The sequence below is a fragment of the Saccoglossus kowalevskii genome, chromosome 20 (assembly GCF_978046115.1).
Source record: "Saccoglossus kowalevskii chromosome 20, keSacKowa6.1, whole genome shotgun sequence".
In the NCBI taxonomy this organism is placed as follows: Eukaryota; Metazoa; Hemichordata; class Enteropneusta; family Harrimaniidae; genus Saccoglossus; species Saccoglossus kowalevskii.
Genome location: NC_140660.1, coordinates 23883394 through 23898485, shown reverse-complemented (window position 1 = coordinate 23898485; position 15092 = coordinate 23883394). Strand labels below are relative to the sequence as shown.

The 15092-nt window shown below is 37.9% G+C and overlaps 1 protein-coding gene across 1 annotated transcript in view; it reads right to left on the bottom strand.

Annotated features, from left to right (window-relative positions):
- LOC100374994 (fas apoptotic inhibitory molecule 1-like) overlaps positions 1 to 15092 on the bottom strand; it is a 96028-nt gene that overhangs the window by 75957 nt on the left and 4979 nt on the right. Inside the window, exons 2-4 of the mRNA XM_085494252.1 lie at positions 12664 to 12786; positions 11688 to 11916; positions 11391 to 11440 (exon numbers count right to left, since the gene is read on the bottom strand). Coding sequence (XP_085350378.1) covers positions 11391 to 11440; positions 11688 to 11916; positions 12664 to 12777 — 393 coding nt within the window. The 5' untranslated portion in view covers positions 12778 to 12786. The remainder of the gene's footprint in view (positions 1 to 11390; positions 11441 to 11687; positions 11917 to 12663; positions 12787 to 15092) is intronic.

Genomic DNA, 15092 nt, shown 5'->3' with positions numbered 1-15092 from the left:
GGGGCTGGCAAAAATGACAGGCAGACAGGGGCTGTCTAAAATGACAGGCAGACAGGGGCTGTCTAAAATTACAGACAGACAGGGGCTGGCTAAAATGACAGGCAGACAGGGGCTGGCTAAAATGACAGGCAGACAGGGGCTGGCTAAAATGACAGGCAGACAGGGGCTGTCTAAAATGACAGGCAGACAGGGGCTGTCTAAAATGACAGGCAGACAGGGGCTGGCAAAAATGACAGGCAGACAGGTGGATGGCAAAAATGATAGACAGACGGGTGGTTGGCTAAAATGACAGGCAGACAGGTGGATGGCTAAAATGACAGGCAGACGGGTGGCTGGCTAAAAAGACAGGCAGACAGGTGGATGGCTAAAATGACAGGCAGACAGGGGCTGGCAAAAATGACAGGCAGACAGGTGGATGGCAAAAATGATAGACAGACGGGTGGTTGGCTAAAATGACAGGCAGAGAGGTGGATAGCAAAAATGATAGACAGACGGGTTGTTGGCTGAAATGACAGGCAGACGGGTGGTTGGCTAAAATGACAGGCAGACGGGTGGCTGGCTAAAAAGACAGGCAGACAGGTGGATGGCTAAAAAGACAGGCAGACAGGTGGATGGCTAAAATGACAGACAGACAGGTGGTTGGCTAAAATGACAGCTAGACAGGTGGATGGCTAAAATGACAGGCAGACAGGTGGATGGCTAAAATGACAGACAGACAGGTGGTTGGCTAAAATGAAAGGCAGACAGGTGACTGGCTAAAATGACAGGCAGACAGGTGACTGGCTAAAATGACAGGTAGACAGGTGACTGGCTAAAATGACAGGTAGACAGGTGGCTGGCTAACATGACAGGCAGACAGGTGGGCTGGCTAAAATGACAACGGACAGGTAGCTGGCTAAAATGACAACAGACAGGTAGCTGGCTAAAATGACAGGCAGACAGGGGCTGTCAAAAATGACAGGCAGACAGGGGCTGTCTAAAATGACAGGCAGACAGGGGCTGTCTAAAATTACAGACAGACAGGGGCTGGCTAAAATGACAGGCAGACAGGGGCTGGCTAAAATGACAGGCAGACAGGGGCTGGCTAAAATGACAGGCAGACAGGGGCTGTCTAAAATGACAGGCAGACAGGGGCTGTCTAAAATGACAGGCAGACAGGGGCTGGCAAAAATGACAGGCAGACAGGTGGTTGGCTAAAATGACAGGCAGACAGGTGGTTGGCTAAAATGACAGGTATACAGGGGCTGGCTGAAATGACAGGCAGACACGTGACTGGCTAAAATGACAGGTAGACAGGTGGCTGGCTAACATGACAGGTAGACAGGTGGCTGGCTAAAATGACAACGGACAGGTAGCTGGCTAAAATGACAGGCAGACAGGGGCTGGCAAAAATGACAGGCAGACAGGGGCTGTCTAAAATTACAGACAGACAGGGGCTGTCTAAAATTACAGACAGACAGGGGCTGTCTAAAATTACAGACAGGCAGGGGCTGGCTAAAATGACAGGCAGACAGGGGCTGGCTAAAATGACAGGCAGACAGGGGCTGGCAAAAATGACAGGCAGACAGGTGACTGGCTAAAAAGACAGGCAGACAGGTGGATGGCTAAAATGACAGACAGACAGGTGGTTGGCTAAAATGACAGCTAGACAGGTGGATGGCTAAAATGACAGGCAGACAGGTGGATGGCTAAAATGACAGACAGACAGGTGGCTGTCTAAAATGACAGCTAGACAGGTGGATGGCTAAAATGACAGGCAGACAGGTGGATGGCTAAAATGACAGACAGACAGGTGGCTGGCTAAAATGACAGGCAGACAGGTGAATGGCTAAAATGACAGACAGACAGGTGGCTGGCTAAAATGACAGACAGACAGGTGGCTGGCTAAAATGACAGACAGACAGGTGGCTGGCTAAAATGACAGGCAGACAGGTGGATGGCTGAAATGACAGGCAGACAGGTGGATGGCTGAAATGACAGGCAGACGGGTGGCTGGCTAAAAAGACAGGCAGACAGGTGGATGGCTAAAATGACAGACAGACAGGTGGTTGGCTAAAATGACAGCTAGACAGGTGGATGGCTAAAATGACAGGCAGACAGGTAGATGGCTAAAATGACAGACAGACAGGTGGCTATCTAAAATGACAGCTAGACAGGTGGATGGCTAAAATGACAGACAGACAGGTGGCTGGCTAAAATGACAGGCAGACAGGTGAATGGCTAAAATGACAGACAGACAGGTGGCTGGCTAAAATGACAGACAGACAGGTGGCTGGCTAAAATGACAGACAGACAGGTGGCTGGCTAAAATGACAGACAGACAGGTGGCTGGCTAAAATGACAGACAGACAGGTGGCTGGCTAAAATGACAGGAAGACAGGTGAATGGCTAAAATGACAGACATACAGGTGGCTAGCTAAAATGACAACTAGACAGGTGGATGGCTAAAATGACAGACAGACAGGTGGTTGGCTAGAATGACAGGCAGACAGGTGGTTGGCTAAAATGACAGACAGACATGTGGTTGTCTAAAATGATAGGCAGACAGATGGCTGTCTAAAATGACAGTTAGACAAGTGGTTGTCTAAAATGACAGGCAGACAGGTGGATGGCTAAAATGACAGGCAGACAGGTGGTTGGCTAAAATGACAGGCAGACAGGTGGTTGGCTAAATGACAGGTATACAGGGGCTGGCTGAAATGACAGGCAGACAGGTGACTGGCTAAAATGACAGGTAGACAGGTGGCTGGCTAACATGACAGGCAGACAGGTGGCTGGCTAAAATGACAACAGACAGGTAGCTGGCTAAAATGACAGGCAGACAGAGGCTGGCAAAAATGACAGGCAGACAGGGGGTGTCTAAAATTACAGACAGACAGGGGCTGGCTAAAATGACAGGCAGACAGGGGGTGTCCAAAATTACAGACAGACAGGGGCTGGCTAAAATGACAGGCAGACAGGAGCTGGCAAAAATGACAGGCAGACAGGTGGTTGGCTAAAATGACAGGCAGACAGGTGGATGGCTGAAATGACAGGCAGACGGGTGGTTGGCTAAAATGACAGGCAGACGGGTGGCTGGCTAAAAAGACAGGCAGACAGGTGGATGGCTAAAATGACAGACAGACAGGTGGTTGGCTAAAATGACAGCTAGACAGGTGGATGGCTAAAATGACAGGCAGACAGGTGGATGGCTAAAATGACAGACAGACAGGTGGCTGTCTAAAATGACAGCTAGACAGGTGGATGGCTAAAATGACAGGCAGACAGGTGGATGGCTAAAATGACAGACAGACAGGTGGCTGGCTAAAATGACAGGCAGACAGGTGAATGGCTAAAATGACAGACAGACAGGTGGCTGTCTAAAATGACAGGCAGACAGGTGGTTGGCTAAAATGAAAGGCAGACAGGTGGTTGGCTAAAATGATAGGCAGACAGGTGGCTGGCTAAAATGATAGGCAGACAGGTGGCTGGCTAAAATGATAGGCAGACAGGTGGCTGGCTAAAATGACAGGCAGACAGGTGGCTGGCTAAAATGACAGGCAGACAGGTGGTTGGCTAAAATGACAGGTATACAGGGGCTGGCTGAAATGACAGGCAGACAGGTGACTGGCTAAAATGACAGGTAGACAGGTGGCTGGCTAACATGACAGGCAGACAGGTGGCTGGCTAAAATGACAACGGACAGGTAGCTGGCTAAAATGACAGGCAGACAGGGGCTGGCAAAAATGACAGGCAGACAGGGGGTGTCTAAAATTACAGACAGACAGGGGCTGGCTAAAATGACAGGCAGACAGGGGGTGTCTAAAATTACAGACAGACAGGGGCTGGCTAAAATGACAAGCAGACAGGGGGTGTCTAAAATTACAGACAGACAGGGGCTGGCTAAAATGACAGGCAGACAGGGGCTGGCAAAAATGACAGGCAGACAGGTGGTTGGCTAAAATGACAGGCAGACAGGTGGATGGCTGAAATGACAGGCAGACGGGTGGTTGGCTAAAATGACAGGCAGACGGGTGGCTGGCTAAAAAGACAGGCAGACAGGTGGATGGCTAAAATGACAGACAGACAGGTGGTTGGCTAAAATGACAGCTAGACAGGTGGATGGCTAAAATGACAGGCAGACAGGTGGATGGCTAAAATGACAGACAGACAGGTGGCTGTCTAAAATGACAGCTAGACAGGTGGATGGCTAAAATGACAGGCAGACAGGTGGATTGCTAAAATGACAGACAGACAGGTGGCTGGCTAAAATGACAGGCAGACAGTTGAATGGCTAAAATGACAGACAGACAGGTGGCTGTCTAAAATGACAGCTAGACAGGTGGATGGCTAAAATGACAGGCAGACATGGGCTGTCTAAAATGACAGGCAGACAGGTGGTTGGCTAAAATGAAAGGCAGACAGGTGGTTGGCTAAAATGATAGGCAGACAGGTGGCTGGCTAAAATGATAGGCAGACAGGTGGCTGGCTAAAATGATAGGCAGACAGGTGGCTGGCTAAAATGACAGGCAGACAGGTGGCTGGCTAAAATGACAGGCAGACAGGTGGCTGGCTAAAATGACAGGTAGACAGCTGCTGGCTAAAATGACAGGCAGACGTTTGGATGGCTAAAATGACAGACAGACAGGTTGCTGGCTAAAATGACAGGCAGACAGGTGGCTGGCTAAAATGACAGGCAGACGGGTGGATGGCTAAAATGACAGGCAGATGGGTGGATGGCTAAAATGACAGGCAGACAAGTGGATGGCTAAAATGATAGGCAGAAAGGTGGATGGCAAAAATGATAGGCAGACAGATGGATGGTTAAAATGATAGGCAGACAGGTTGCTGGCTAAAATGAGATACCTGTAGATAAAGCCTTGTAAAATAAAAAACTTTCTGGTCTAATTATTTTTTCAAAAGTAAGGCAAAAAGTAGCTAGTAGTTGTACAGTTTACCTATTAGAACTGACTTGATTATTGAATACAAGTTAATTAAATTATTGAACAGCCATTGTGTAAAATAAAATTGATTCAGTCCACTTTAAATGACTATTGAACCAAGGAAGTAAACTGTGCAAACATTAGGAGATGGGGGGTGGGGGGTTATTGGTTGACTAGTAACATATTAATTATACTATACTACCCACATGCTAGAAAGTATGACTGGGTACCAGAGAAATTCAATTTTTGTAACAAGAATATTGTACACACTGTTTCACTGAAACTTTTAAAAGCAAAAAAACAAAATATAATTATCTATTTTCACTGATTCAAGTTTTCATTAAAAGTAAATCAAAGCGAGTATTTTCCACGGAGGTATATGTTTATACCTCCATGGTATTTTACAGTAATAGTGTAATTAATTTGACCTTTGACCTTGATTGTCTAAATAGATCACATGATCACTCAAATTAATATAACATATCAAATTAATCAGCTAATGGGATACACACAATTATATCTTAATATTTATTAAATCTTTATGGAATGTAAATGGTTTCCATGGTTACAATTACAATGGCTTTTATTAATATAAATAGAACATTTTTTTCATCAATTTATGACGTGTGGGGAATTTGTGACCAATGAATGAATTCAAACAATAAAAAGACCTTGTATATGCTGCGGAATATTTAGCTTTATAATTTTTAAAACTGACACATAAGTAAATTGTGTGGAATAATCTGCCTAAACAATCTCAGATCAATAACTTAGGCAAATACTACAAAGAATAATTTGAAATTATTGATGATAATAATACGGACTGAATTATAGCCAGCCAGCTTAGAAGATACACCTGCATTGTGATATTAGTACGTTGAAGCAGAGGGTCACCTGCGCACACGCGGGAATTGAGGCCCAATCGACAGTAACAACACACGCTAAAAATTCAAAGGCTCATGGGTAGACAATTGTTTGTAAACAATGACACGCTATGGCCATCTGACGCATGCGCAGGTGACGACTCCCCCCCATACATAATGGAAACAAGATGAAAAAGCCTTGGGCATATTACTATGGTAACCACACCTGTGTATTGACAACATAGCAAGTTACCATGGTAACAGCAGGTTTGTGATTACAAAATGACAGACAGATTCTGTAAGCTTTAGTAGATTGTTACATGTATGTAATCTACAAATGCACAGACGCTTGATTAAACCTTTTTTGAATTCCACTTTTGCAGAATATATCCGAATATTTGTGTGTGGTAACTATAGGTTACAATGTCAGTCAAAATAATGGTAGAATCTTGCTTTTTGAGCAACTGCTTGAAAGTGTACTGTTAGAATTGTTTTCACTTATAATATGATGTTACAGCACAGGGAGTTGGACAAACTTATGTAAATAATAAAATGTTATATAACTTTTCTTTTACCACCCCCCCCCCCCCCCCTTCATGATATCGATTTCAAGTACTGTGGAATACTTTATTTTTGATGGAATTAATTTTCGCTGAAAATGCTTTTTGGACTTTTTGTGTGCAATATATTTTCACTGATTTTTTAAAGTTTAATGTGAAATATAGAAAAAAAAAGTATATTCGCTAGATTTTATTTTCACGTAATCATCCTTTCAGCGAAAATAACGAAAATAAATTCCAAGCGAATATAAAGTATTCTACAGTATATTCGCTGCATTTTATTTTCACTGAATCATAAATAGCAAAAATTAATTCCAAGCGAAAATAAAGTATTCTACAGTAATCACTGATCTTTGTTTAACCACAGTACTGGTGCGTTTCAACCCTTGGGATATTTTACTATGATAGGGTGTGTCTACATCGCGTGTTAAAATTTGCATATAACCTTAGCGCGTAACAAAGATTGTGATAAAGGAAAGAGTGGTATAAACAAAGATCAGTGAATACTTGAAATCAATAAACTTCCAAGCTGGCTGACTTTTCCTTATGATAAAAACGTGCAATTTTTAATAGAGGAGCGTTGTCATCAATAATTATAACTTATTTGTTGTGGTTTTTACCAATGTTTTGTATGTTACCGGTACATACATACTCTGCACAATTTCCGTGTGTCATTTTTAAAATCAAGGTACAGTCTGAATGTAACTTAACATTTAGCTAGCTTTAAGTAGAAACAAGCAGCCTCTCGGCTGAGATAGCTCCGCTGTTAGCAATGCACATTTCAATTAAAGAACTGAAGATATCATTAGAAAATGAACAATATGTATAGTATCAAAGCAATCGGAATTGCTGTTTTCAACAAGAATTCAAAAATATCACTTTTCACCAAAAATGACAAAAATAATCATCAAAATTAGATAATTGAAGATATCACGAGGAAATTAAGAAATCTGAAAGAGGTCCACATGTAGTACCTATATATGTAATATAAAAGCAATCAGACTTGTGGTTTTTAACAAGAAGTCGAAAATATCACTTTTTACCAAAAATGTCAAAAATATTCACCAAAATTAGAGAATTAAAGATATCATTACAAAATGACCAAATCTGAGAGAAGTCCACATGTTGTCCTATATATGTAATATAAAAGCAATCGGACTTGTGGTTTTTAACAAGAAGTCAAAAATATCACATTTTACCAAAAATCACAAAAATATTCATCAAAATTAGAGAATTGAAGATATCATCATGAAATGAACACATCTGAGAGAGGTCCACATGTAGTACCTATATATGTAATATCAAAGCAATTGAACTTGCGGTTTTCAACAAGAAGTCGAAAATATCATTTTTTACCAAAAATTACAAAAACATTTAACAAACTTAGAGAATTGAAGATATCATTACAAAATAAACATGAGAGAGATCCACATGTAGTACCTGTATATGTAATATCAAGCAATTGGACTTGCGGTTTTTAACAAGAAGTCGCAAAATATCACTTTTTACCAAAAATGACAAAAATATTCACCAAAATTAGAGAATTGAAGATATCATCACAAAATGAACAAATCTGAGAGAGGTCTACCCAAGGTACATATACACCAAGTATCAAAGCGTTCAGGCTGTCATTGCAGTACTTAACATTTTGATTTGAGAAATGTTTCACTCATATGTAATATCAAAGCAATATCAAAACAATCAGACTTGTGGTTTTCAAGAAGAAGTCGAAAAAGTAAAACATTGACACGGACAACGACGGACAATCACTCATATGATTAGCTACGCTTGACAAAGTCAACAGCGAAGCTAAAAATTAATTTATATAAATCTGAGTGCATCAGAAAAGATCAGTTAATATTGTATTTCTAAGGGCGATGAAGTTGTGAGATTCAGTCAGCATTTTTCAAAATTCGAGCCGCAGACATAATTTATTTAAATGGTCACTGGTAGTACAGTAGTTGTTGCATCTGACTTATGACCGGTAGATCAGAGTTCAAATCCTGTCTGGAGTTGAACATTATAAAGGGTCAACTCCTACCCTGGGTGAGTGTGTCACAGACTGAGAGGAAAGACTAAATCAACTGGCTTAGTTTCATTCACTGAAAGATGTGACTTTGGGGAAATCTTAACTCAGGTATGCAGGTGATTGTGTTTGACCAGGCCTGGTTGACACCAGGATAGCACATTAAACTACCCGGTACGACAGACGCCGGACACCGGACGCCGCCGGACAATCACTCATATGATAAGCTCCGCTCGACAAAGTCGACAGCTGAGCTAAAAATGTCACGAAAGACTACAGTGCCATGTCCGAAACTTTGTCCTGATACAAAAATATTAAAAAAAAAAAGTTTCAGTTTAGTTTTTGATCAAACAATTTGTCAAATTTGTATCAAAATTTCATGTGGGGGAGGGGGGGGGGCAGACTAGTGCCAAAAATTGACAATAGCACTCAAAGGGTTGAAGCAATTTTTACCAGAAATATTTATAAATTAAATGAATTATTTAAAAATGACAAAAATGAATAATGATAACATTCATGTCTTATAATTATTGACTTTCATCAAAGCCATGTTATAAAAGATTTTAATTATCTTACACCTATTGAACTCAGATAGACTAATTGACACTACATGTCTTGTATAGGACAGTATTAAATAATAATCATTATACGTGTATAAAATTAGCATTTGGTGATTGCTATGACAACCGATTCCCAAATTAAAGATGAGAGGGATAGATAGCTTTAAACCTCTACAATTGTGTTTTAAATGTATAGTATACTTACAGCTGTCTAATGTATGTAAATACACCAGTTATATTCACAGATATATGTAGTATATGTAAATTACACTACTTATACTTGCAGCTGGCCATAGTATATGAAAATTGCACTAGTTTTATTTACAGTTGTCTGTAGTGTATGTGAATTATACTACCGTAGTTATGCGTACAACAGTCTGTAATGTATGTAAATACACTAGTTATATTCACAGCTATATGTAATATATGTAAATTACACTACTTATACTTACAGCTGTCTGTAATGTATGTAAATACACCAGTTATATTCACAGCTATATGTAATATATGTAAATTACACTACTTATACTTACAGCTGTCTGTAATGTATGTAAATACACCAGTTATATTCACAGCTATATGTAATATATGTAAATTACACTACTTATACTTACAGCTGTCTGTAATGTATGTAAATACACCAGTTATATTCACAGCTATATGTAATATATGTAAATTACACTACTTATACTTGCAGCTGGCCATAGTATATGAAAATTGCACTAGTTTTATTTACAGTTGTCTGTAGTGTATGTGAATTATACTACCGTAGTTATGCGTACAACAGTCTGTAGTGTATGTAAATTACACTAGTTATATTCACAGCTGGCCATAGTATATGAAAATTGCACTAGTTTTACTTACAGTTATATGTAGTGTATTTAAGGTAAACTAGTTTGTCTGTAGTGTATGTGAATTATACTAGTTATATTTATGGCTGCCTGAAGTGCATGAGACTTACACTGCAAATATAGCTGTCTTTAATGTATGTAAATTACACTAGTTTCACATATAACTGACTGTAGTGTATGTGAATTAAACTTGTCTGTAGTGTACATAAATTACACTACAGTTATATTTACTGGTGTCATAAAAACACTAGGTATACTTACAGCTGTCTGTAGTGTACATAAATTACACCACAGTTATATTTACTGGTGTCATAAAAACACTAGGTATACTTACAGCTGTCTGTAGTGTACATAAATTACACCACAGTTATATTTACTGGTGTCATAAAAACACTCGGTATACTTACAGCTGTTTGTAGTGTACATAAATTACACCACAGTTGATTTACTGGTGTCATAAAAACACTAAGTATACTTACAGCTGTTTGTAGTGTATGTGAATTACAGTTTGTAGTGTATGTGAATTACACTACAGTTATATTTACTGGTGTCATAAAAACACTAGGTATACTTACAGCAGTTTGTAGTGTATGTGAATTACAGTTTGTAGTGTATGTGAATTACACTACAGTTATATTTACTGGTGTCATAAAAACACTAGGTATACTTACAGCTGTTTGTAGTGTACATAAATTACACCACAGTTGATTTACTGGTGTCATAAAAACACTTATACTTACAGCTGTTTGTAGTGTATGTGAATTACAGTTTGTAGTGTATGCGAATTACACTACCGTTATATTTACTGGTATCATAAAAACACTAGGTATACTTACAGCTGTCTGTAGTGTATGTGAATTACAGTTTGTAGTGTATGTAAATTACACTACAGTTGTATTTACTGGTCTCATAAAAACACTAGGTATACTTACAGCTATTTGTAGTGTACATAAATTACACCACAGTTGTATTTACTGGTGTCATAAAAACACTAGGTATATTTACTGCTTTTTGTAGTGTATGTGAATTACAGTTTGTAGTGTATGTAAATTACACTACAGTTAAATTTACTGGTGTCATAAAAACACGAGGTATACTTACAGCTGTTTGTAGTGTACATAAATTGCACCACAGTTGTATTTACTGGTGTCATAAAAACACTAGGTATACTTACAGCTATTTGTAGTGTATGTGAATTACAGTTTGTAGTGTATGTGAATTACACTACAGTTAAATTTACTGGTGTCATAAAAACACGAGGTATACTTACAGCTGTTTGTAGTGTACATAAATTGCACCACAGTTGTATTTACTGGTGTCATAAAAACACTAGGTATACTTACAGCTGTTTGTAGTGTATGTGAATTACAGTTTGTAGTGTATGTAAATTACACTACAGTTGTATTTACTGGTGTCATAAAAACACTAGGTATACTTACAGCTATTTGTAGTGTACATAAATTACACCACAGTTGTATTTACTGGTGTCATAAAAACACTAGGTATACTTACAGCTGTCTGTAGTGTATGAGAATTACAGTTTGTAGTGTATGTGAATTACACTACAGTTATATTTACTGGTGTCATAAAAACACTAGGTATACTTACAGCTGTCTGTAGTGTTTCACCATTACACCATACATCCATTGTGTCTTTTTCTAGAAGTACAAAAAACACATGTTTTAAAATACTACAATGTAATAAAGTATATTGGTAATTTAATGGATTTGTAATTATGAAAATAAGAAGGAAAAAAATCAAAGTAACATCAACTGATCTAAGGATGTTTTACCCACATGGAGTTGTTGCGAATGACCTTCATACAAGCGTTGTTTTTTTACTAGATGGTACGAATTATAGAACAAAAGAAAAACAAAAAAAAATAAAATCTGAGTATCTCATTACCTAATACAATCCTCGTGTCTATGCCGTCTAATAGTAATGACCACGTCTTCGCCGTCTTTGATCTTTGTTCTGTAAATTTTTTAAGACTTTTACCTTTGACCTCTAATGTGTATTCGTATGCAAATCCACTGACAGCATCAATGTTAATCGCAGCCTTGACTTTTGCTTTACCAATGTTAAAAATCTCACGACCCACTAGCTTAAACATCCAGTTTTTCCTGATTATTTCCTGTGAACAACATTGCATCATGGGAAGTCAGCAAACGACATGAATCACAGTATATTAAACCAAACCGATGACTTTCAATATTACATTGCATCATGGGAAGTCAGCACACAACAAGAATCACAGTATAATAACCTTTTCACCACCAGACTTCTCTTGCCCAAATTTTTCTGCATTTTTTTCTTATATTCTTCAATATTTCTGGAAATGAACCCTATTTTTTGAGCCAACAGACAAAATTTTAGTCAATTTTCAGTTTTCACTCAAAATTTTTTTGCTATTTTTGTCCCAATCTTCTGAAGGAAAGTGCCGTGGTAAAGTGGTTAGTTGATATGGTTGCATTGCATCATGGGAAATCAACAGGAGTAGAGTGGTAATCAAAATGCAGCAAGTTTAATATGCTACAGTGACTTTGCAATGAGATATGTGTAAAAGGTGGGCAAGCACACTTTAATTCAACTAATTCAAATAAACAAATAAATAAACAAATATTCAAATAAATAAATAAATATTCAAATAAATAAATATTTAAACAAATATTCAAACAAACATTCAAACAAATATTAAAATAAATATTAAAATAAATAAATAAATATTCAAAAATAAATAATAAATATTCAAATAAACATTCAAATAAATATTCAAATAAACATTCAAATAAATAAATAAATAAATAAATAAATAAATAAATAAATAAATAAATAAAATTATTTTTAATCTTTGGCATGAACTGATGTGATATTACAATACCTTGCCATCTACATGTATAACTCGTTTTCCTGACGTGGTGCCATGTTCAAATTCTACTTTATGTACGCCATCACTCAACGCCACGTCCCATATAGCTACAATGTCATTCATCATCTAGCACACCTGTTGTGAAACAATTAATAAATATTAGTATAAATAAGGCAAGCAAAAACAAATTCTCTGTTTCTCGTTTCATAGAAATTTAAAAAAATTTTTTGAATACTGAGCTAAAATTGGGGAAATTTGAGACAAGTGCGAGTACAAGCGCAGTCTGTCGTCATTTCGAACACCAGAATCAAAATCAGTAGTAGCCCTTCAGGTAACAGACCAGTGTTTACCACTAATATCAAAAGGTTGATGTCCTACAGAGCATGCAAGTTGAATAAGTTGCTGGCCCTGCTTAAATGTTGTTGGATTGAAAACAAAATATTTGAACATAAAATAAATAAGAAAAATGCATGCTGAGGTAATGACCCAGTGGAAAATTTGTCACCAAAAATGTTTGTCATATTTAATAGTTTTTAGCTTTTATTATTTTAAACAGTCATCACAAAAATTCACAAGAAGGGTTCCTGAGCCAGCATGCTCTTGAACTTGTCAGCCCTACTGTAAAGTTCTAAATCTTGGGCCCAATGGTCTGCCTTAGTTTCCAAAACTGGGAGGGTTCCTGAGCCAGCATGCTCTTGAACTTGTCAGCCCTACTGTAAAGTTCTAGGTCTTGGGCCCAGAGGTCTGCCTTAGTTTCCAAAAGTGGGAGGGTTCCTGAGCCAGCATGCTCTTGAACTTGTCAGCCCCACTGTAAAGTTCTAAATCTTGGGCCCAGAGGTCTGCCTTAGTTTTCAAAACTGGCACAGACTAACAACTGACCTAAATTTAAATTTAGAAACCCAACTTGACTACTAAAAATTTACAAAATAACGACACTGTATTTTTACCAGTTCTCCCACTGTGACATTTACAGTACAGTCCAAGTGTGACATTTAGCCCACTTAGCTTGCTTTTAAAAATGATATTTAGCCCACTTAGCTTGCTTTTAAAACTGACATTTAACTCACTTAACTTGCTTTCAAAAATGACATTTAGCTCTCTTAGCTTGCTTTTAAAACTGACATTTAGCTCACTTAGCTTGCTTTTAAAACTGCCATTTAGCTCACTTAACTTGCTTGCAAAAATGACATTTAGCTCACTTAACTTGCTTTCAAAATTGACATTTAGCTCACCTAACTTGCTTTCAAAAATGACATTTAGCTCACTTAACTTGCTTTCAAAAATGACATTTAGCTCACTTAACTTGCTTTCAAAATTGACATTTAGCTCACTTAGCTTGCTTTTAAAATTGACATTTAGCTCACTTAGCTTGCTTTCAAAATTGACATTTAGCTCACTTAACTTGCTTTTAAAACTGCCATTTAGCTCACTTAACTTGCTTGCAAAAATGACATTTAGCTCACTTAACTTGCTTTCAAAATTGACATTTAGCTCACCTAACTTGCTTTCAAAAATGACATTTAGCTCACTTAACTTGCTTTCAAAAATGACATTTAGCTCACTTAACTTGCTTTCAAAATTGACATTTAGCTCACCTAACTTGCTTTCAAAAATGACATTTAGCTCACTTAACTTGCTTTCAAAAATGACATTTAGCTCACTTAACTTGCTTTCAAAATTGACATTTAGCTCACTTAGCTTGCTTTTAAAATTGACATTTAGCTCACTTAGCTTGCTTTCAAAATTGACATTTAGCTCACTTAACTTGCTTTCAAAATTGACATTTAGCTCACTTAACTTGCTTTCAAAATTGACATTTAGCTCACTTAACTTGCTTTCAAAAATGACATTTAGCTCACTTAACTTGCTTTCAAAATTGACATTTAGCTCACTTGAGATTTATAATTGAGGCTTGGTAAACGAACTGCATGCCTAAATATGTCTCCTAATTGTAAATTTAGTAAATACTACAAAGAATAAGTTACAATTACTCATTACAACGACTCACACTTCAAGTTTTTTAAGGAAAGGCAAAGCAAGCATAGAGCCAGTTTGGAAGTAAAGTTTGCTGTTTAGGCTGAGAAAAAAAATATCTCTGTTATTCGTTTCACGCGCATCATTTTGATCAATGCGCTTCAGACGTGTTTTTTTTCATTCTAAAACATTTCAAAATGTGCTTGTACTCGCACTTGTCTCAGATTTCCCCATTTTAGTTCAGTATTCAAAAAAAAAAAAATCGCCTCGCCGCCTCACTTTAAAATTTCCATAAAACGAGAAACAGAGCATTTTTTTTTCTTGGCCTTAGTTGTACTGTATTTATTTGTGTTCACACTTGTTTGCAAGCCTTCATATGCCTCCCAAACCTGATAACCAATAAAGCCAGAAGATTACCGTCTTTAAAAAACTGGTAGATCAGCAGGCTTCTAATAAGTGTTGTTAAC